Below are 22,422 nucleotides of genomic sequence, written 5' to 3'. Positions count from 1 at the left end.
AGAGAAATTGTATTTTTTCACTAGTCTATTATTGATATTTTTTATTTTTTTATTAGGTTTTTTGAATTTTATTGCGTCATATATCATGTTAAATCTTGATAATGAGAAAAAAAACATGTTGGAAAAGAAGATAATTAGTGGGTTTGTTTTTTTAACGGGGGATTTTGTAAAATAGTTGACTCTAGTGGATTTTCTTTGATATAATCATTTCTGAAACTATTTTAACAAATAAATAATCTAGATTTTTGTAGGATTATTTATTAAAAAAATTAAATTTTAAATTATTAAATTCTTTAAATTAAAATAAATAAATCATATACTGTCATTAATGAACATAAATTATTTTTTATGAATAATTTTATTTGATTAATTTCTTTAATTATATATATTATTTATAATATAAGATTAACTATAACTAGTACGAAACCCCCGCGTCGCTTCGGAAAAAAAATAAAAAAAAAATTTAATTTTTATTATATTATATAAGAATTTTTTGGCAAATATTTAGAGAAAACAACAAAAATGCCAAAAATTGGACTCCAATTACACTGATTGCCATTTAACTCATTTATTTTACATTCATATCACAAAATATCAAAACTTCACATTCATGCCATTCCAATAAGAAGAAGACACGTGGTCACGTTTTCTCTCCCATGTGTCCTCTTTCTCTCTTTCTTATCACGTGGTCCTCCCCTTATTTTTCTCTCTTTTTTATCCTTTTCTCTCTCATGTGTTTCTCTTTCTCTCTTTCTCTTTCCATCTCTTGCCACGTGGTCCCCTTTTTTCATAAACACACATCATATGCCTAAATAATTCATTTATATAACATAAATTTTAAAAATAATATTATTTTTAATTTTAAAAACTTAAAGTTATTAAATTTTAAAAAATATACAAATAATACAATTTTTATAAATTACTTAATTTTTAAGCCATGTATACTTATATATTATTTTGTATCAATCATGTATAAATATATATCATGATGTATCTATAAAGTACATTTAAAAAAATGTATCTATCATGTATAAAATATGTATCGGAAAATGTATAAATATATAAATGAACCTATCAAATTAGTCGGTTCATTCAATTAAATCGATAAAAATTAAAAAGTTTAATTAATTTGGTTAATTAAACTCCAATTTACTATATAATTCACTTTCTCGATCAAAAGATTTTGAAAAAGATAAATTAATCCACCTACGCGTCTTTTAACTATTTTTTTAAATAATAATAATTATCTGATATACCTGATATAAAATGAATCAAATATGTATCAAAAATAAATCAAATATGTATAAAAAATGAATCAAATATGTATCAAAAATGAATCAAATATGTATCGGAAATGTATCAAATATATATATATATACACATATATACGTAACAAAACGAAAAAATATATAAAAACAAGAAAAAATATTTGGAATGATCGAATATATATCAAATATGTATCAAAGATGCATTAAATATGTACTGAGAAGTATCGAAGATGTATCAAATATGTATCAGAAATGTAGGTTTCGCAAATGTATCAAATATGTATCAGAGCTGTATCATATATATCTCCACCATTTTTGTAAATATTTTTTCTAATATCTTGAATGATTTTTAATTTTTTGACAGTACTTTTATACATATTTTTTTGAATAGTTTAAAAAACTTATATTCAATAATAAATGGAAAATTAAGGTACTAGATAAATAGAAAAATATAAAATTAAAAAATTAGATAAAAAATGTAAAATTAAGTGACCATGTAGACAAAATAAAAATTCGAGAATCGGATAGATAAAAAAATATAAAATTAATAAATTAGATAAAACCAATTAAAAATTTAAAAAATAAATGAACAAAACTCATAAAGATTAAAATGGATTAACTTGAATTTATTAGTCATTAAGTTTATATATGATTTTCTTGAAGAGAAATTCAATCATATATTTTGAAGTAGAGAATGTGAGGCATGGTTGGTTGGTCAACTGAAAAATGCCAAGCTGTGAAATGGATGGCTAAAAAAAGTTGGGAAAATTGCACGTGGATGTTCAACTTGAAGGTTAGAACTTAGAAGAGCAGCTTGAAGTGTTGGGATGAAAATCATGTCACGCGCGGGAGCAAATATGAGCAAATTAGTTAATAAGGGTGGAGATTTGGACACATGTAAGCTTGAGAAAGATGGCAGTAAATGAAAATTAAATGGATTTTGTGCTATTAATTGAAACAATAATGATAACAAAGAAATAACTCTAGTTAAGATGGCAATTGTTGAAAAGCAATTGTAATTTATGACTTTTCTTATTATTTTCTCAAATATTTAATAAGTTTATTTTCATTAATGAAAGTTAAGAAGCACTTGAATGTATCATTACAAATCATAATCATATATTTAACTTTAAAATTTATTCAACAATCTGCAAAGAATGTTCAATATGATTTTTTCTAAACATTATGTTTTATGCCAGATAAGTAAAATTTGTTCGTAATTTATTTAAGTTCTTTTTTTATTATATATATGTTTTCATATTAAAAACAATTATAGTTAAATTTGGTGGTAGATTCAAATATATAAGATAGAAAAAAAATTATGATTTTTATGTAGATATAGAATTTCAGAAAGATACTATAATTTGATAAAGGTTGACAAAATTCAAAATTTAAATGAAAAACATTTTATTGTTACATTCATTTTAATGATATTATTCGAAATCTAAATTTATAAGGTGCACAAATATCACTATATGCTATATTCAGACATTCTATGATTAAATTAAATAAATTTTAATTCACAATAATAATAGCAACAGAAATATTTATTTTTAATTCAGTTTTATCCTACAAATCAAATTATAATGATTTTTCTTTGATGTAATGTATTGTAGTATTTAACATGCATATTTTAAAAAGTAGTATATAATTAGGGTGTTCATTATATATTTTTTAAAATGCATAATCGGTATTATCTAAAATAAATAAGTTGAAAAAAATTATGTTAACATATAAATAAATAAGTTGAAAGAACAAAAAAAAAATATTTAATGTATAAATTTTTAAGGTTTTTTTACTTAGTAAATTTTAAATTAAGTTAAAAGAAACACTTTAACTTCTGATAGATATAAAAGAGCTTAATAAATTTGTTTACTGATTGTTCTTTTACAAAAAGGGCAATCGAATTTTAGTTGAGCATAAAAGACAAACAGGGTTAGTAAAGAAATGATACGTGTGATTAACAAAAACTTTAACTTTCCATGGATAGGGGTGTAAATGAACCGAGTTTGAGCCGAGTTTTGTAGTGTTCATGTTCGGCTCGTTTAGCGAACAAGGTGTTCATGTTCGGTTCATGTTCAGTCGAGCTTTGAACGGGAGTGTTCATGTTCGGTTTGTTTAGATTTTATAGTGTTCATGTTCGGTTCGTGTTCAGTTCGTGTTCGTTCGTTTAGCTGCTAAACGAACAAGTTCGCGAACGAGCTCACGAACAACGAGCTCGATAAGTACTAAACGAACTCGTTCGCGAGCCCGCTCGTTTAGCGGATAAACGAACGAACACGAGGTGTTATACAGACAAACATGAATACGAGCTGAATAAATTAAAAACAAATTAATCGAGCTCGTTCACGAATATGAGCTGAATAAATTAGAAATATAATTATATAAATTAATTTAAATATGAATTAGTTCGCGAACACCTAATCGAGTTTCTAAACGAGGTTGTTCGTGACGAGCTCGTTCACGAACTATTAATCGAGCTTGTTCACGAAATCTTATTCGAGCTGTTCGTGAACGTCAACGAGCCGAACACCACTATGTTCATGTTCGACTCGTTTATATTGACGAACATAAAATCAAGCTCGAACTCGGTTCGTTTAGAATACGAACATACATGAATCGAGCTCTTATCGAGTCAAACACTGAGCTGCTCGTGAACGGCTCGGTTCGTTTACACCCCTATCCATGGAGAACATAAGGTGTAAGTCAATTAATTATTTCTCAACAGCATAAAGTGTAGGGGTATTAAAGGCATGTACATATTTTTGGTTCAATTTTGTACTATAGATATACTATAGATATATAGATAATATTCCATCTACCATAGTTGTTAATTAGAGTTATTCTTTTTTATTTTTAAAATAAAATCCTATTCTTTTTTTTTTAGAATCAATCCTATTCTTTTTCCAATTATTCAATTTTCTTAATAATACACATATTTACATTATAATTGTTCTATTCTTTTACATACATACTTTTTTTTTAAGCAAAGATAGAACTACTCTATGTTAGTTGTTAGCAGGGGTCAGCGGGAATTAATTAGAACCATTTTTCATTTTTTAAACAGGCAAACCACGGCCTGAGAGTATTGGGGGCGAACCCCCGACCTCGTGCAACATTAAGGACCTGGCCATTAGGCGAAGTCCTTATGTGCACATACATACCTTTCAAAATAATAAAATAAATACGATTTTTTTTTATTTTTTATTTTTGATTTTTAATTTAAATTTAATTTTTAATTGGATAATTTTTTAGATAAATTCAGTGTAACACATCATTCGTGAACTAACCTATCATATTATATCATTAAAATAGTGATATTATTATAATTTTAGTTATTATTTTTTTACATTTTTGAATACTAATAATATGATAGTATCATTATTTTAAGGGTTAAATGCAAATTCATACACCAACTTTGACTTAATTTACAATTACAACATAAACTTTGAAACTTGGCAATGTCAGTAACCAACTTTACACTTTTGGCAAATCGATACACCAAACCCAAAAAACACTAACGTGGACATTGTAATAAACCGCCATTTGTCGTTTTATGATTGGTCGCTGTACCAATTTACCAAGAAATGAAAGTTGGTTACCGACATTGTCAAGTTTAAAAGTTTATGTTGTAATTGCAAATTAGGTTAAAGTTGGTGTATGAATTTGCATTTAACCCTTATTTTAATGATAGTGTCATAATTTAATAGATTTAGTCTATAAATAATGTGGTTTTGCCGTGGTCTTGTTCCAACCTGTCAAGAAAGAATAGGTTAGAAGGCTTTGCCTTGGTCTAGAATCTAGATGATCTTTATTGATGATGTGTTAATAGCCGGATGATGATGTGTTATTTACACCTGGCAGAATATTGACGTGGCAGGTGTCATAACATTTCCATCGGGGCACCACATCACTTGAACTCTCACACACTGTCCCCGAAATGCTAGCAGTTAACGCACCACGCTCGTTTATATCGCCACTCCTCTTTTTGACCTCATCGACTTCACTTTCATCTCCTCCGCTCCGTACGACTTCGCCCCTCTCAGTTTCAAAGCTTCTCTTCTTCCACTCTCGCCTGAGCTCACTCCACAGACACCGTGCAATGTGCGAAGCAAATGAAACGACTTCCACGCCGGAGCACGTTGCCGGAACTTGGTACTCCGTGCCAGACCTCCGGCTTCGCGACCATCGGTTTACAGTTCCTCTTGATTACCGCAATAACCAGAATGCCTCTCCTAAGATCTCAATTTTTATTCGCGAAGTCGTCGCCGGTACTACTATTACTACTAGTTCTGATTCAATTTAATAATTTAAACAAAAAAATTCACAATCGATTGCATAATGCGACTTTCTTTGATGTCGTTTACTAATTTGATTACACGTGTCCGTAATTCAACTATCTGGTTAAGCCCAGCAATTTGAAGTTTTTTTATTTTATTTTTTTGAAATTTTGATTTTCTGTTTGAATTGTGGTGATATTATATTGTTCTATCTGAATTGCTTGCGAAAAATTATAAAACAAAAAACGTTGCGCCATGTTATTCGTGGAACACTCTAATAATGTGTTAGTCATGCGAATATTGAATGATAAAAAAATAAGTAGTAATTAATCGATTTCCTATGCAAATGCTGGCATTTTGTAAATATGATACGGCGCAACGGTTGTGTGAGATAAACTTTCAGTTCGCAGCAAAGAGTTTCGAAAGAAAACTTTTGCTGATTCAAATTGTGTGTTATGTTGCAGTTGGGAAAGAAGAACAGCTACTGCCTTACTTATTATTTCTACAGGGTGGACCTGGCTTCGAGTGTCCACGGCCAACTGAAGGCAGTGGATGGATAAACAAAGCTTGTGAAGAATTCCGTGTAATTTTGATGGACCAGGCAAGGTTTTTAGACGCAGCTCTCTTTGTTAAGTGTAATCTTGATGAATTTAGTTTTGCTAATGTATTTTCTTGCAGCGAGGAACAGGTTTATCGACTCCTTTGACACCATCATCATTGTCACAACTGGATTCTGCAGAGAAGATGGCTGAATACTTGAAGTTTTTTCGTGCTGACAATATAGTGAATGATGCTGAGTTTATCCGAGTTCGTCTTGTTCCTAATGCTGAACCTTGGACAATCTTGGGTCAGGTACTCATTTCTACTAACCTGTCTTAATTTTATTACTTAATGTGTATGCTATTCTTGGATATTTGTTAATATATATTTATGTTGTGCTTGGTGCAATCAAATTGGTTTAGGCCTAATGACCGATCAAATCCAAACTTTAGCGAGAATATCAATTATATTGAAACATTTCATTTGTATCAACTATAGTCGATTTTAATCTATTTTGTTTCAAATGTAGCTAATTCCATTCAAACGTTTGGTTTTATTTTGTTACAGTCGGCTACGATTGAAACAAAATATATCAAAATTGGCTATAATTGATACCGAGATTCTCGCTTAACATTTGGATTTATTTGGTCATTAAGTCGATTGGTCATTGGTTATGTTCTTTTCAATATTCAGTCATTTTCCAGTTTAATGTTGAAATTGGTTTGCATTTAAATTTTGATTTCCTTGCGCTCTTTAACTTTTCAGAGTTATGGTGGATTTTGTGCTGTAACCTATTTGAGTTTTGCGGCACATGGACTAAAACAAGTCCTTATAACTGGAGGAATTCCTCCAATAAAAAATGGGTGCACTGCAGATACAGTTTATAGAGCATGCCGTGAACAGGTTATTTGCCAAAATGAAAAGTACTACAAGAGATTCCCTCAAGATGTTGAAGTTGTTCGAGAAGTTGTGAACCATTTGGCAGAATCTGAAAGAGGCGGGGTTCGGTTCTTCCCCATACAGTTTTTGAACTATATCCGTGAATATTCTTACTTGTAATTGATATTTATCTCCCATCGCTTTTCCTCTCTGTATAGGTGCCTCTTCCATCTGGAGGAATCTTAACACCAAGAGGACTACAAGCTCTTGGTCTTTCTGGTTTAGGATTCAGTGCAGGTTTTGAACGTCTTCATTACATGTAAGAGTCAGCATACACTTTCCGTCCCCAACTTTGTATTTCTCTGTTCTTATTTCTTATTTATTCATTCCTTAATTTTTTTAAATCTTTCTACAACTTGTGTAGGTTTGAGAGGGTGTGGGATCCAATCATAGTTCCTGGATCACAAATGAAAATTAGCCACTATTTTTTAAAAGCTGTAAGAATGTTATGCATGTACGTGATTACTGATCGTAGGCTCTTTCAATGTCAATCTTAAGCCATTTCACATGTGCAGTTTGAAAATTGGTTGGATTTTGATTCAAACCCCCTGTATGCTCTCCTACATGAGTCCATATACTGTCAGGTATAATTCACCATTGCCAGAATTGTTTGACTATGAGAATTTCTTCAACTTTCTTAGTCTTTTTATCTTTATTCTCCACATTTTATGTTAAGGGTGCTTCATCAAAGTGGGCTGCTCACAGAATTATGGCCGAAGACAATGGTCAATTTAATGCAATAAAGGCTGCCAAAGAAGGTCGGCCAGTATTTTTCACTGGAGAGGTCTGTATACGTTTTAATGCTGCTATTACAAATATACAACAAATAAAGTTTCTATATCCACTTACTGGATTCTGTTAACTATAAACCGGCAGATACTATTGGGATGCTATAAATAAAAGAGATTTTTTTTCTGAATTGAAATGTCAAAGTTACTTTTAGCTAAATGATTATGTTTCTTCTACACTGCACGATTGTGTTAGAATGAGTTAGTAATGGTATGTGGTTTGTTTGCTTCTGCAGATGGTGTTTCCATGGATGTTCGATGAAATTCATGCATTGAGGCCGTTCAAAGATGCTGCTCACTTATTGTCTGAGAAGAAAGACTGGCCTCCCCTCTATGACATCACCAAGCTAAACAATAACAAGGTCGACTTTATTCCTTATGTTTCTCCGGCTTTTATTCGAAAAGAAGGTGGACTTTACGCTCACCTTCTTTTCGACTGAACGGAATATGGAAGGATTTGAGATTAAGAAACACATTGCTGACTATCTGTTGAGTTTCATTTTTAAACAACAAATTGACACATTTCTATTGGTTTTGGTGATGTACTAAATGGTAGCAGGTACCCGTTGCGGCGGCTCTGTATTACGAAGACATGTATCTGAATTTCAAGGTGGCAATGGAGACAGCTCCTGAGATTGCGGGGATTAGATTATGGATAACTAACGAATACACGCATTCTGGTCTGCGGGATGCAGGAGGACGTGTTTTGGATCATTTATTAGGAATGTTAAATGGGAAGAAGCCTTTGTTTTGATTACAGTTGCACCTCTTCCAAATTTATAATCATTATTTAATAATCTTCTCATTCTATTTTGTATGCATATTTTTCTTCACAAATTATATTAGTATAATAAATTTGTTCTATATATTCTTTGTCTTGCATTAAAAATATAATCTACAAATATATCAATTCAGTAATTATATTTTAAAATTAATTAAATTTATGATTTAATGTTGAATTAATAAAGAGTGAAATTGGAGCAGATTAAAAATAATAATTAGACATAGTAAATAACTTTTGAGATATTTTAAAAAAGTAAAAAATGTTAATAATTTTTTTTTAAAAAGTTACTAGAGATATAATTTATTTATATTTTACTAATTCTAAATTGCTGCAAATTACATTTACAAACAGAAGTGATAATTGAGCTCTCAGCTGCATGTAACAAGTGAACTAAATTTCTAATGGGCCATTATCTTCCGTAACATATGCGGCACCGTTTCAACTAAACTGAAAGTCTGAAACAGAGTGGCATTTTAGACAATTCAGATGCTCACTATCTTCATCACTCTCCTCTTAGCACTTGCAGAAGAATTTCTATGTTTAGGGTTTAAGCGGGGATTTTCCGAACATCTCCATCATCAATACCCACAGTCTGTTATCTTCGGATCCAAATATGCGACGATCGTTAACAGGGTTGGTTCGTTCTCTAGCAGAAACTCCAACGCGGGGGTTTTGCACAAAATCAGAGAAACTCGTAGCTTCCGTGCTGTTCGAGAGGTTACCTGTTGTTATCCCTCAAATCGATCCCATCGTCTACGCATTTCAAGAGTTCTCGTGAGTTTTATTTCTGCCTTTTAATTGAAACAGTTTTTATTTAATTAAAAGAACACATTTCTCATTACACACAGTTTTGAATGCTTGATGGGAGATTATGCAGGGCCTGTGCTATTTTTGTTAATTATTTATTCTTGTCGAGTTAATTTTGAGAATATTGTGATTTGAATTACTTGTGATTGGTGTGCGTAGGTTTCGTTGGCAACAGCAATATCGACGGAGATATCCAGATGAGTTTTTAGATAAGGCTAATGCAAGGTGGGTTCTATTGTTATTGTAGTTCAATTCAAGCCTGTGAAACCTGACTTCTTTGAATCCACGTATTGTTTAGATTATTGCTAATTAGTTACAAAATTTTGTTGTGGATGCACTTTCCTGATGTGAAGTAGAAGATTTGTGCATTCTGCGTTCAGTTGCGAACTGAATTTTTAATTTGCATTTATGGTGTTACATAGCGTTTTAATTTTTTATTTAAGCTTATTAGATATGCGCATTTGTCGTTGATAATTAGGTACTTTTATATAAGTGTTTTTGTTGTATCTACTCTATTGCAGAGTCGCTAACTCATGCATGAATGTAACTATTTATGATTGTGAAAGTCGATTGCGTTTACATTTATGGTTGCAAGTTTCAGCTATTATCTAAATGTTTTCATTTTATTCTCTTGCCACCAGGGGAAAGGGTGATTACCAAATTGACTATCAACCGGCTCCACGCATCACTGAAGCTGACAAAACTAATGATAGAAAGTAAGTTACGAAGAAGAGGATATTGTTTTTTTTCTTTCCACTAATCATTGTTTATATTTGCATTACTACTTAGGACAGTTAGATGGGCTATATTGACAATTTATAATTCAGTTCTGGTAATAATATTGTAGTAGCAAATGACTTATAGTATGTTTGTTAGAAGTATTGGCAATCATGATTTCATTCACATGTCTGGATATTAACTAGGAATTAGATCCGATGCAGGCCCTAATGGTGGTTGAGAGCTTTCATGTGTTGTTTGAACATAGAGAAGATTCTCTCGATGAGTCTAATTGTAACACTTGTTTTGTGCACTTTAGTTTTATGCTAAATATGTTTTCTAGTATTTGGATTTTCTCCGATGATATATAGCATGCAATTGTATCTTAATTTAATTACATGATACACTATTGATATATGAACAGCAAAGGAGAACTTATCCAGAAATTGTATGCTTTTGGAGTGGTATGGAGCTTGTTTTTCTGTTCAATTTTGCTGCTTTTGAGTATTTGCAGTACAGGATCTGTTGACCTTAGATTGACATTATGTCAACATTGGATTTCTAGTTTAAAATAGTTTGTTTTGCTTTGGAACCTGAAAAGTTCATAGAATTTTTTTTTACTAATCTGTATTCTTCTGGTTGATCTTTCTACTGCATACCAAAATGCCTCTCTTGTATTGTACGGAATGAGTTTTACATTCGGTTTAATCCATTTTGACATCATGCTTCTAGGATTTAAATTTGGAGCTGATTTTTTTTTTTTTGAGAAATTTCAACTGTTTTAGAATTTTACGAAATTTACATTTGTCTATTCAGGTCTCTACAAAGGGCACTTGACAGAAGACTTTACCTTCTTTTATATGGAAATGCATATGGATCTCCTAGTAACAAGCCTGTCTGGCATTTTCCGGAGAAGGTTTATGAGGCAGAGGAAACAATGCGCAAGGTCAATATTGCTGTTTGATCTTTTCTCTCCTTCTGCCTTATCTCTTCTCATTTGAACTCCAAAATTTTGCAGTGTGCAGAGTCTGCTTTGCAGTCCGTCTTAGGTGACCTTTCCCACACATATTTTGTTGGAAATGCTCCTATGGGTCATATGGCCATACAGCCAGCAGATAATGTATCAGATGCTGGTTATAAGGTAAACTCGACATTTGCCCATGTAATCTCCTGGTTGGTAAACATAAAACAGAAAATGTGGGGTACAGAGAAATAAGTAGTTTTATTTTGATAATGTATGTCATCTCCATTTTAAGTTCCAATTTTTTTTTGCCAAAACTTGATTATGTGCTTCAGTGGGTTGCTTTATTTCTGATTGGTGACAGTGAGATAGTATATATTGAACGCCATATGTGTGCTAATGTCATGAAATTATGTTATTTGTTTTTCAATCGGATTTCTTTTCCTCCCTTTTATTGTGCAGCAATTCTTCTTTAAGTCACAAGTGATTGCAACAAACAAGCTTAAAATAGGAAAGTGTGAGGATTTTGTTTGGGTGACCAAGGATGAGTTACTGGAGTATTTTCCCGAGCAAGCCGAATTTCTCAAGAAGATGATCATCAGCTGATACAGAAGTTCAATTTTGATGCCTAAAATGCAAAGTCTTTCTTGGAACCATTTGTGCAGCTTATAATGAATGTATTTTCCATTCATTACTTGCCACTCAATCAGCACAGTGAATTTTGAAAGTTCAGAGAAAAAGACAAATCCTGCAATGGAGAAATGTCTACAATTCCTAGGAGACTTCCCAGGTCTTTATAGAAACCGTAGGTTAAATAGTTCCGATTTTGGTATTTTCATGGATACGGAATGCATGATTAACTGTATAATTAATCTAAAAATCTGGATATTCCAGTAATGTCATTTTCTGATTTAAGATTTGGTCAATAAGGCATGGTTTGGTTCTGAAATGAAAGGCGGGGTTGATTATATAAACTATGTTATAGTGCTTGTAAGTTTGTTGTGTGCCACAATCTGATCGCACATGAGAGGAGAAATTGTATGAATTTACTTCTCTAGGTAAGATTATGAATCAGAAGGGTCTTTATGAATAGATTCAAGATGCATTTTTTTTTATATAAGTTGCATTATTTAGAAAGATACAATGTAATTTAAGTTCTAATTTAGAAACCCTTCTCCATTCTGACTAATAATAGTTTTGAAATAGAGTCAGGGCTCAGGGGCTGGTCCTGAGTCTCATTTGCACGAAAACGAGGCTGGACTTGTGGATCAGGAGGAGGCCCTCTTAAGCCATCTAACACGGTCACATTCTTACTGTGAATTTTACTCATAAAAATGAATAGGTAACTCAAAAGTGTATAAATTAAATTGAAATAAACGTCGCTCATTTTCATGTACATATAATTTTATGAAGGGTGTAAATTAAATAAACACGATCTCTCATACACATAATTAAAAATTAAACGTTATTCATTGTTATTAGAATTTGAGAGCATAGCAATCCTTAATTATTTATAGACATAATTTAAAAATCTGTATCTTCTCATGGGAAAAGGTCGGTTCAGCTGCACCAAATATGAAATCAAAAGCATATTACATATATTAATCTTCTTTATAAAAGAAAACTTGAGCAAAACACTTGTAATTTTCTGTTTCATAAAACATTACGTAAAAGATTTAGCTAAAACATGGGAATTGTGAAGATGAAGCTGGTGAATCCCAGAGGCTTGTATTACAATTTAGTTGGTAAACAGTATCATATACACACGTTGTTGTTATTAAACTAAGCAGCCATTCATAATTATATATACGGATAATAAATTTGATAAAGGTGACGGAAATGCATCGGTGATAACGATGGAAATATTGGGTACGTTTCCTTTTTACTTAAGGGCAGTTGAACAGAAGTAGGTGAAATGTAGTTGGCTTTACCCTTTGATCCAACACATTTACATTTCTATTCTATCTGGAGTATATATTTCAAACATCTCCAGTTAAATCCTGTCGTATTATTCTCTCTGAAATGGACGAACAAACCCATCAACTGCAACCCCAAAACTCATCCTACGAGCTATTGACACCTGCACCTTCATTTCTTCCACTGCATCCTCAGTTACCAGTCGATGATATTGACTGGATTTCTCTTCTTTCGGGTCAAGTGGGCGATCAGAATAATAGGCCGATGATGATGGGAAGTGGTTCTGATGGAAAAGGAGCCGATCAAGAGAAAGAAAAGGGGAATGATAAGCCTAGAAAGAGTAGCAGAATGATGAAACGTAGCAGCAGGCCGAGGTTCGCTTTTCAAACAAGAAGTGCTGATGATATTCTTGACGATGGCTATCGTTGGAGAAAATATGGCCAGAAAGCTGTCAAGAACACCTCTTTTCCCAGGTTCATTATTATCTTGCTTATTTATATGCTGATCATTTCCATCACTATATATATATAATTCCATTTGATGATAGCCATAGTAACAATGGATCATCTTGAGTACGCTTGCATGCATGACACATTAATTCCATCTCTTATGATAAAAAGAAAATTACATCTTCATATATAGGATTAAATGTCTAAGTGGTATTTAAACTGTATAATTTGTTTTAAATTGATGATGAAACTTCAACTCTTATCTTTTGATACCATATATTAAGTTTTTACTTCAACTGTTCTACCACGTCAACTTAATTTGATCGTATGTAATATGTTGAGACACTTTCTTAAAACAAAAGTTGAAAAGGAAATACTAAGATGATATAAATTGGAATTTTGATACCAATTTAAAATATTTGGCAAATTTTAGGTGAAACTCAACTTTTTAACCTATATATATTTACACATGTACATGGTGATCAATTTTATGGTAATGTTAGTCAAGGTTAAGGTGTATTAAATTTAGGTGAACTAATCAAACACATATTCTCCAACTATTTAAACTTTTGAAATCGTGTCTCTGGAGTTGAAATTTGTTTGACATGTTTTTCTTTTTAACCTCCAAAAAAATCAGAGATATATATCATTATGTTGCTACTTAATAAGTTAATTTTAAAATGATCTTTAGCGGATAATTATGGTGGTAAACAATCAACTGCTGCTACTATACAAGAAACCATGCAGACTGGTTAAGGATAGGGTTACAGTCTTTTTTCTTCGTCATATTTTGAACTAACTCTTTTAGATTATTAGGTTATGTTTTCACATTTCAATAAGACAAAGTAACAATTTACTTTTAAAATGAGAGCTATTTTGCATAATAGATCTCAATCTTTTGCATTTGTTGAGATTTAAACATAATGTTTAAAATTGGACATAAAAAACTCAACTTTTTTTTTTGATGAATACTCAACTTTTTATTCTTTGGACGTTTTACAGCATCAAATTACATTTCACTTCACTAAATGATGTTTTTTTGGCAGTTTTTATAATAACTGAAACGATGTATTGCATTGAAATTGGATGGTAAAGTACTAAAAAAATATTAAACTTTTTTTTATATCAAACTAAACGTTCGAGGAAAAAACACGGCAATATTCTAGTCGCCTAAAAGCTTTGGCGATTCGTTTATTAGCAACAAACTTTACTTTTATTTAAGATTTTACACTCTGGTATTAGCTAGATATATATTTTTTTTCCAATCTGATATAGTAAAAAAAAAATATGCAGGAGTTACTATAGGTGCACATACCACACATGCAACGTGAAGAAGCAAGTGCAGAGGCTATCGAAGGACACAAGCATTGTAGTCACCACTTACGATGGCATTCATAACCATCCCTGTGAGAAGCTCATGGAAACCCTAACTCCTCTACTCAAGCAAATGCAGTTTCTTGTAAGGTTCTAACAAATATATAAGTCCATAAATATATAATCATCTAATATTATGTTTCAACAACAAATCAGGTCATATTATATGTTGTTAATACTCTATTCAATTCTACGCATTTGTCAAAATTCAATATGTAAATCTATATGTAAAAATAGATGTAAATGCCATTAAAAGGCGACAAACTTCTTATACTACCTTGTTTATACTATTCTGACACGATGACTTGATCTATACGTTTCACTTATTCTGTTCATATGCCTGCTTTTACTGTGATGAAATCAATAAAATCCCACAACATACCATACCAGCTGAAAATTTTGACATTTGCACCACGAAGAAATTTAATTTCTTGCAGAACTATATACAAGTTGCTCAAAAGCTTTTGTTTTTTTTTCCTTTCAAAAAAGTCGTTTCCATTGCATTAAGGAGCTTTATGCAAAAGTGTACTATACAACTTACCCCACCTCACTGAGGAATTGTCGGGTGCTTGGATGGATTTGTAGCTGCCTGAGAAGGTTGAATAGGTCGAGTCACAAATTGCTTATATGCAGCATAAGCCTGTCCTGTTAGACTTCCCCTCATTTTTCCAGTGGGCCGCCATTTATCGGTGGATGCCGATTTACCAGAAGTTTCAACCACCGAGTCTGTTGGCTGGGGAATCCCAACTGCATCCCTCCGCTTGCCGGTTGTCATGTGAGGCTGAGTAACAATGCCTTGAGTCAATGGGGAACTTGTTCCAGATGGTCCAAGATAAACTGGTGCAAACAATGCCGTTTTTGGTACATGGGGTGTTGACTGTGGCGTTGTCTTTTGTGGAAGTTGATCGTCAGTTGCAGCACCTGAGACTTGATTGGCACTGCCACTTAGCTGGAGCTGATGAATCACTTGTGCGTCAGTAGATGGATTTACCGTGTGTTGAATATGTGGTGCCGCTCTAGTGTTGCTGGGGTACACTGGAGCTTCGGTCATGTTTTGAGGTTGGGGAGCAGCTTGTGAAGTTCTCATGCTAGCAAACTGGTGTTGTTGAGCTTGGATCAAGTCTTGAGATGGTGCTGGAGCTTGAGTCACCTTCATGCCAGAAAGATTGGGTTCTTCGATCAAGTTTTGAGATGGGAATGCAGCTTGAGCAGTCCTCATTCTGAAAAGGCTGGAGTATTGTTGTGGTTGGACCAAGTCTTGAGGCGTTATTGCAGCTTGGTTAGTCCTCATTCCAGAACGGTTGGAGTTCTGAGGAGCCTGGAACGTGTTCTGAGACTGAATTGCAGCTTGGGCAGCCAACATGCCAGAAAAAGTGGCACTCCATGGGGTGTTGAACATGTTTTTAGATCGAGGGCGCCTCAAGGGCACCACAGGAGTATGAATCTGTTGACCTCCTTGGTCCTGTCAAAACATAATTAAAACAGAAGAAAAAAAATAAAACAAAAACTCTGTCCCATAAGAAAAGAAAATAAAACTGAATTATCTACTGTTTGGCTAAAGAATGAAATTCACAGAATGACACAACAGAACATGAAAATTATCCAAAAGTAAATCAAGTAATAGAAGCATAGAAGTTTAAACAAAGAACGAATAATCTAAGCATAGCAATGCTACCCGTGCATGTAAAAGCTGCTGAACAAAAATATAATATAAACTACTTGAGATGTGAATCCCATTAAGAGAGAAAATAAAATAATTGCTTACTTGTGTCAATAAACGATTTTGTGTGGAAGGCGATGCCGTATCTGCGACTGGCATAACATTCATAGACACTCTACCAAGCTGTTGACTACTTTCTGTACTCGCATTGCCAGCAATTCTACCATCAGGTGACGCAAAAGGCATGCTGTGGGAAGAGTCTCGATTTGGCACCCTCAAATTTAAACCGCTTGAAATTTCAGATAGCATTGGATTTTGGGACTGAGTTGTGCTTGAAACTCTACCCTCATTTCCCCCGTGTTCAGTATTTGCAGTAGCGGTACAGTCAGCCATACTTGTAGCAGGGACTGCAGAAGTACAACCAGATGCAGTAGAAGACGTATTTTTTCCTGTTTGGACAGCGACATTCTGGAGTACATTCTTATTATTGCTTACTTGTGTCGATAAATGATTTTGTGCGGAGGGTGATGCTATATCTGCAACTGGTAAAACATTCATAGACACTCTACCAAGCTGTTGACTATTTTCTGTGCTAGCATTGCCAGCAATTCTACCATCAAGTGCCGCAAAAGGCAAGCTGTGGGAAAAGTCTCCATTTGACACCAAAAAATTTACACCACTTGATATTTCTAGTATTGGATACTGGGACCCAGTTGTGCTTGAAACTCTACTTGTGTTTTCCTCGTGTTCAGTATTAGCAGCAGAGGTACAGTCAGCCATACTTGTATCAGGGGTTGCCAAAGTACAACCTGCAGTAAAATGCATATCTTCTTCTGTTTGGACAGCAACATTCCGGAGGAACTTCTTATTATTATCATCACCTATAATATCTGCATCGGATGGTGCAAGATTTTCAGCGAGAAGAGAATTGCGAGGATTATCTTGGTGTCTCCTGGCTTCACTGTCCGAGATACTTATACCTTGAGCAGAATCAGCCTCTTCTGCTGTAAGATCAATGACATTGGCAGGGCGAGACATTTTTCCACCAGAGTCATGCTGTTCAGGCCTCTCTCTTTGACAACCCTTCATTCTCTTATATGGTGGATCTGCATCGTCATTACTCTCTAAGATAACCTTCCAAGAGCCATTTGCCGAGATTACCACATAAAGAGCATTATCTCCCACTTCTTTCAAGATCTGGAAGTTAAAAAACATTTTTGTTTAGTTCGACATTTGGTGATTGATAGTAACAACATAAAATTTACTTGCCTTGGCTGTGTCCTGATCAATGCGTATGTCAGGGTAGCAGACAGACTGGTTACAAACAGGGCAACGCCATGAAGGCCGCTTTGAGTTTGACATCATGAAACTCTCGAAATCAAAACACTGCCACCAATACGAGTCAGACAAATTTTGAAAAGAGGATTACACATAAGGATATCAAAGGCACTTATTTGCAATCATGATTCAAACTCTGACCTGATAATGATTACAGCAATGTCCTTTGACAGGAGTTCTTATACGCGTCTTGCTGTTAGATAAGGGAAGTAAAAAGATACATCAATCATCATGACATCGACGTACACCAATTTAAGGGACAATGTTAATTTTATTAAAGATTGAAAGAAGGTGGACCTGAAAAGAAGTTTTTCTACCTTATAGGGCAGTTTAGAGAAACCTGTGTTGGCTCAAGAATAACATCAGAACCTAAAAAATTGAATACACGCAATGAATTGGGTTAGTATTGCATCTAATGTCCAAGGATATTATCCAAATCATTGTAGTTCAGTTCATTTATCTTACAGGAATCAGATGAAGTAACCGGCTTTATATAATCTGGTATCATTATAGAATCAAAAGCTGACAGCTCATGCATGTAGGCTATAGCAACGATGTAGTCGTCTGTAGAATTGTTTGATCAGAATTACGAAATGAAGTGCAGGCTTATGAATGGAATTCTACAAATTAGACATACCATCAAACTGACCAACAGCTTGTAAAAGATTCATTCCCTGCTCAAGCATTGCGGTAACATTTGTTGGAAGTTGTGGTTCGCAGTCCTGATTTAGGAAGGCAATCAATGAGCAATAATGAAGTTATATTTCCGGAAATAATTCACAAAAATACTTTTAACCCCCAAAGTAAGTTGATCAAACCATGGAACAATTAGTCCTGCCCTCTACTCCCTTCCCATTTAACAAAAAACTGCAGAGGAAGTGAGATAATATTTAATCAGAAGGAAATAAATGAGCTTAAGTTTAATATGCATGGTACGAGATTGAAAAGGGAAGCATACTTTGCTTGAGGTGGAGTCACAATACAAGAGGATGTGTTTACATCATTTAGTTTAGCAACAAAAAGACCCTGATTGAAACAAATACGAACAAAATTCATTAATTTAGTTATGTCTCATTTCATATGCTCACATGAAACAGAACATTGTCACACAAAGTTAATCTACATATCGATAACACACTTACAATTTCTTCTTGCACAGGAGTTGTCTTATTTGAGATGTTGAAGTCGGCCGTAAAAGCTCTAAATCCAGGCTACCAAGAGACGGAAAAATGAACAAGATAAGTATTCAAAAACATGCACACTGGCTCAATTTTTATGCGACTACTTATTCAAATAAGCTACCTTGACTTTAAGAAACGCAAGCATGTTGCCCAATTTTATTTTTGGATAGAACCTGTAAACATATGCAACACAGAGTAACCGATAAGCTTCCATCAATGAAACAAGTGAAGATTTAAATACTTACATTTCTATTTTATACAGCAACATGAAGATATTCTAAGAGAATTTCATACCTATTTACGATTTTTGTTATAACAGGAAACTCATCGGTTGGTACAGCATTCACATCGTCGACATTGCTGAAAAGATTTGCAGCCTAAGCACAAATAATGTCAGAAAGGAAGAAATATGTTAAATTGCTTATCCCTCCTAGGCTCCTATACAAGAAAATTTTTGGAAATAAATGAATAAATCTTAACGTACAGACCTGCTCGGCCAATATAAGAAGGTTAACCGTATCCTCAACTGGAAACCATCCATTCTTGCAAGCGTTCTGATGAATGCATTTTCAGCATTTGGAAGTGAAAAAGACGGCCAAAATGAACAATCAGAATGGATGAATTTCAAAATTAAATCATTCCGGTTCTTTGAGCAACTTAGATTTATTGTCTAACTTTACCATAAATCAATTAGCCTACTAAAAAGACCCTCATGTTTATCGATTTAAGTCTGTCAGATAGAAAGTTCTTCAGAAGCATGTCAAATTATATTACAACCAAATAATCCATATAAATACACCTAAGAGGCGATCTTAAATTTGTCGGCCGAACTAAAATGATCATAAATTCCACAATTGACACACATAAATATCTAACACTTAATTTTCCATTCCATTGCAAGCTATAAAATAATTAGCTCAAAAAAAAAACATACCTTGACAGAAATCATAAGCACCATGACAGCAGCTTGAACGGAGGCATCAATATCATCATTACTATATTGACAAACCTACATCAATTTTAACGTAATTTTTAAAATTCATTGATCATAAATTCAGACAACGAACTATTAAAAAAAACGGGAACCTGTTTGAGCAACAGCGGCAGTTGTTGAACTCTTGACGGTACCTCGTCGCATGCAACTGCATAATCAATAACTCTGTACTTGTCAAAGAAAAAACACATTTAAATCACTTTGTTCAAGTAATTTTCAGAACATGCATAGACTTAAATTCAATTATAAAGCCAAAATTTGAAATGTTAAACTTAAAAACTAAAGAAAAATAAACAGACCTGGCTAGACAACGACACAGAGATGTCAAGAAAGTAGGGTTTGCGGGTTGCTGATCAGAACTTCGTATTTCTGTTGCAAGTAAATCAATCACTTCCGCTAACAAAACTGAAGCTTCGATTCCACTTGTTGTTCTTCCTTCCATTTTTTTAACTTTTTTTTTCTCTGGAAATTTTTTATTGTTCTTTTTAAATATATTTTTGCAAGAAATAAAACAAGACTTTTTATTTTATCCGGTTGGTCACACGAAAGAAACTAAAGTTTTCTAACGAAGTACAGACAGAGTAGTTATGGTTTGGTTTGGAGTTTGTTTTGGCTTATTACACGATCAGTCTTTAAATTACCAGAAGAGTAAAACTGGGACATGGCAAATAATAAAATGTGTGGGGTAAAATTGGTAAAGTTTGATTTCGTTTTTTGGAGGGTAATTAAGTTGTGACGGTTGACAGGCTCTAATTCAGCTTTTTGCAGTAGAAATGATTTTGGAAATATTCTGTCAGATAGATTAGCCTCAGTTGCACCGTAATTTTGTCAAAGTGAAGTGAATGAGCACTAATTTCAATGCTGACTGCAATTACTGCATGGCTAAATTTAGCAACTATGATGACGTATTCAAATAGGTTTAAGCCCAGTAAGAACTCAACTAGCAAGATTTGTTAGGTCGCTAATGCATTTCTTCTGCAACAACATCTAAAAGTGGTCTTTTCAATATCAAAATAAATTTTCAAAATTCTTTTATTAATTTTGAGTAGTTATAAATATAAAATATTTTATTTTAATATAAAATAAGTTGATTTTGCCATTTTGGTGAACCCGTTTTCAGGTTCTATTTCAAGTTGGGAAAAGGTGCAAAAATGACCCTGATGTTTTACCCGTGTCTCCCATATGCCACTAATGTTTTTTTCGTCTCAAAAATGACCTTAACGTTTCCAAAAGAGAACACTTCAACCATTCCGTTAATATAAATTTATAACAGTGTTAACTCAATCTGATGTGGCAACAAAACATATAAATAATTTAATTTTTAATACAAATAAATGCCACGTGGCCAACAATAAACAATTAAAAGTAAAAAATTAAATCTATCTCATCATCATCTTCTTCTTCTTCTTCTTCTTCTTGTTCATTTATCTCTTTATACCAAACTTAAACAAATATACACTGTTCAACTAACATCAATTTACAAAAATCATAAACCAACTGAACATGAATAAATATTATTTTGGTAATAAATTTCCACGAAAGCTAAATTATTTGTTAATTAATGAATGATTTCATAGGGAAAGCACCATTAACGCATAATTTTGGTAGCAGCCTGCTGGATTATGCAGAGAAGCCATTTCTTTACATGCAAAACTCCACTTTGCTTCTATACATCCACACTTATTCACTTTTCCTCATCTTTTTAAAGCATGTGACAAACTTAACTCCCATCTCTAAGCCCAAATTATTCAAACCCATCTCATTAAATCTGGCTTTTACTTAAATATATACACAGCCACTGCACTGACCGACATGTACATGAAACTCGACCTTTTACAATATGCTATGAAGGTGTTCGACGAAATGCATGACCGAAACTTGATCTCTTTGCTACCATTTCTGGAATTTCTCAAAATGAGTATTGTATGGTACCGTTTTTGGTGTTCAGAGAGATAGGGTTCTGTGGGTTTAGCCTTGATTCAGTTACTATAGTCAAAATGACATGATTTAAAAAAGAAAAAAATATATTTCTAACATCTTTGCTGCATTTAAGCAACCATGGCCTCTCAAAACAAAAAAACTAACTAAACAGAACATAATATAACACTATAATTATTGGATTTCTACACTTTGTAAACAAACATGTAAATTATGCCTCTGGGTCTTTAGTAGCAGAAAAAAATCGTATCCAATATAAATAACAACTATGAGCTTTTTCTTATGTTTGGAATTATGAATAAAAATGGTGAAAAAGAAAATGAAACAAACAGAGAATTGTTAGAAACAATGGAAAAGAGAATGATGAGAGGAGTGAAGATTTGATATTTGTTTGAGTTTGGTGTTGATAAAGAGAAGAAGAAAAGAAAAAGAAGAAGATGATGATGATGATGAGGTGGATTTAATTTTTTACTTTTAATTGTTTATT

At 33.1% G+C, this 22,422-nt stretch overlaps 4 protein-coding genes across 4 annotated transcripts; 3 read left to right on the top strand and 1 right to left on the bottom strand.

Annotated features, from left to right (window-relative positions):
* The first annotated feature begins 5,166 nt into the window (after positions 1 to 5,166).
* Positions 5,167 to 8,681, top strand: LOC126685718 (uncharacterized). Its single transcript, XM_050379644.2, has 10 exons — positions 5,167 to 5,539; positions 6,013 to 6,149; positions 6,227 to 6,400; positions 6,854 to 7,090; positions 7,186 to 7,286; positions 7,392 to 7,464; positions 7,543 to 7,611; positions 7,704 to 7,811; positions 8,052 to 8,177; positions 8,375 to 8,681. Exons 1-10 carry the CDS (start codon positions 5,209 to 5,211, stop codon positions 8,567 to 8,569), a joined length of 1,551 nt encoding a protein of 516 aa, XP_050235601.1. The 5' UTR covers positions 5,167 to 5,208; the 3' UTR covers positions 8,570 to 8,681.
* A 409-nt stretch (positions 8,682 to 9,090) lies between these two features.
* Positions 9,091 to 12,058, top strand: LOC126685881 (uncharacterized). Its single transcript, XM_050379867.2, has 6 exons — positions 9,091 to 9,373; positions 9,566 to 9,631; positions 10,048 to 10,122; positions 10,940 to 11,069; positions 11,142 to 11,264; positions 11,547 to 12,058. Exons 1-6 carry the CDS (start codon positions 9,213 to 9,215, stop codon positions 11,688 to 11,690), a joined length of 699 nt encoding a protein of 232 aa, XP_050235824.1. The 5' UTR covers positions 9,091 to 9,212; the 3' UTR covers positions 11,691 to 12,058.
* A 1,016-nt stretch (positions 12,059 to 13,074) lies between these two features.
* Positions 13,075 to 15,139, top strand: LOC126685856 (probable WRKY transcription factor 43). The gene is made up of 2 exons (XM_050379832.2): positions 13,075 to 13,474; positions 14,744 to 15,139. Exons 1-2 carry the CDS (start codon positions 13,107 to 13,109, stop codon positions 14,919 to 14,921), a joined length of 546 nt encoding a protein of 181 aa, XP_050235789.1. The 5' UTR covers positions 13,075 to 13,106; the 3' UTR covers positions 14,922 to 15,139.
* Positions 15,140 to 15,179: 40 nt separating this feature from the next.
* Positions 15,180 to 20,448, bottom strand: LOC126685855 (E4 SUMO-protein ligase PIAL2-like). The gene is made up of 16 exons (XM_050379831.2): positions 20,297 to 20,448; positions 20,090 to 20,162; positions 19,938 to 20,012; positions 19,492 to 19,557; positions 19,298 to 19,380; positions 19,125 to 19,176; positions 18,965 to 19,033; positions 18,781 to 18,848; positions 18,641 to 18,689; positions 18,460 to 18,544; positions 18,288 to 18,386; positions 18,140 to 18,191; positions 17,964 to 18,015; positions 17,754 to 17,870; positions 16,590 to 17,681; positions 15,180 to 16,286 (listed from the first exon to the last, which is right to left on the bottom strand). Exons 1-16 carry the CDS (start codon positions 20,437 to 20,439, stop codon positions 15,372 to 15,374), a joined length of 3,090 nt encoding a protein of 1,029 aa, XP_050235788.1. The 5' UTR covers positions 20,440 to 20,448; the 3' UTR covers positions 15,180 to 15,371.
* Positions 20,449 to 22,422: the final 1,974 nt, after the last annotated feature.

The sequence above is a fragment of the Mercurialis annua genome, linkage group LG6 (assembly GCF_937616625.2).
Source record: "Mercurialis annua linkage group LG6, ddMerAnnu1.2, whole genome shotgun sequence".
Classification (NCBI taxonomy): Eukaryota; Viridiplantae; Streptophyta; class Magnoliopsida; order Malpighiales; family Euphorbiaceae; genus Mercurialis; species Mercurialis annua.
Note: the sequence above shows the minus strand (reverse complement) of the source record. Positions and strands in the feature narration are given on the sequence as shown.

What these genes read in the sequence shown, in the direction of transcription:
- LOC126685855 (XM_050379831.2), bottom strand. Translation starts at nt 20,439, where the DNA reads ATGGAAGGAAGAACAACAAGTGGAATCGAAGCTTCAGTTTTGTTAGCG. An exon ending in GCAGGACTAATTGTTCCATG is followed by an intron (nt 18,545 to 18,640) that starts GTTTGATCAACT and finishes TTCCTAAATCAG; the next exon opens with GACTGCGAACCACAACTTCC. An exon ending in TCTCTAAACTGCCCTATAAG is followed by an intron (nt 18,016 to 18,139) that starts GTAGAAAAACTT and finishes CTTATCTAACAG; the next exon opens with CAAGACGCGTATAAGAACTC.
- LOC126685718 (XM_050379644.2), top strand. Translation starts at nt 5,209, where the DNA reads ATGCTAGCAGTTAACGCACCACGCTCGTTTATATCGCCACTCCTCTTT. An exon ending in CTTGGACAATCTTGGGTCAG is followed by an intron (nt 6,401 to 6,853) that starts GTACTCATTTCT and finishes TTAACTTTTCAG; the next exon opens with AGTTATGGTGGATTTTGTGC. An exon ending in CCAAGCTAAACAATAACAAG is followed by an intron (nt 8,178 to 8,374) that starts GTCGACTTTATT and finishes AAATGGTAGCAG; the next exon opens with GTACCCGTTGCGGCGGCTCT.
- LOC126685856 (XM_050379832.2), top strand. Translation starts at nt 13,107, where the DNA reads ATGGACGAACAAACCCATCAACTGCAACCCCAAAACTCATCCTACGAG. An exon ending in AAGAACACCTCTTTTCCCAG is followed by an intron (nt 13,475 to 14,743) that starts GTTCATTATTAT and finishes AAAAATATGCAG; the next exon opens with GAGTTACTATAGGTGCACAT.
- LOC126685881 (XM_050379867.2), top strand. Translation starts at nt 9,213, where the DNA reads ATGCGACGATCGTTAACAGGGTTGGTTCGTTCTCTAGCAGAAACTCCA. An exon ending in TTAGATAAGGCTAATGCAAG is followed by an intron (nt 9,632 to 10,047) that starts GTGGGTTCTATT and finishes TCTTGCCACCAG; the next exon opens with GGGAAAGGGTGATTACCAAA. An exon ending in TATCAGATGCTGGTTATAAG is followed by an intron (nt 11,265 to 11,546) that starts GTAAACTCGACA and finishes TTTATTGTGCAG; the next exon opens with CAATTCTTCTTTAAGTCACA.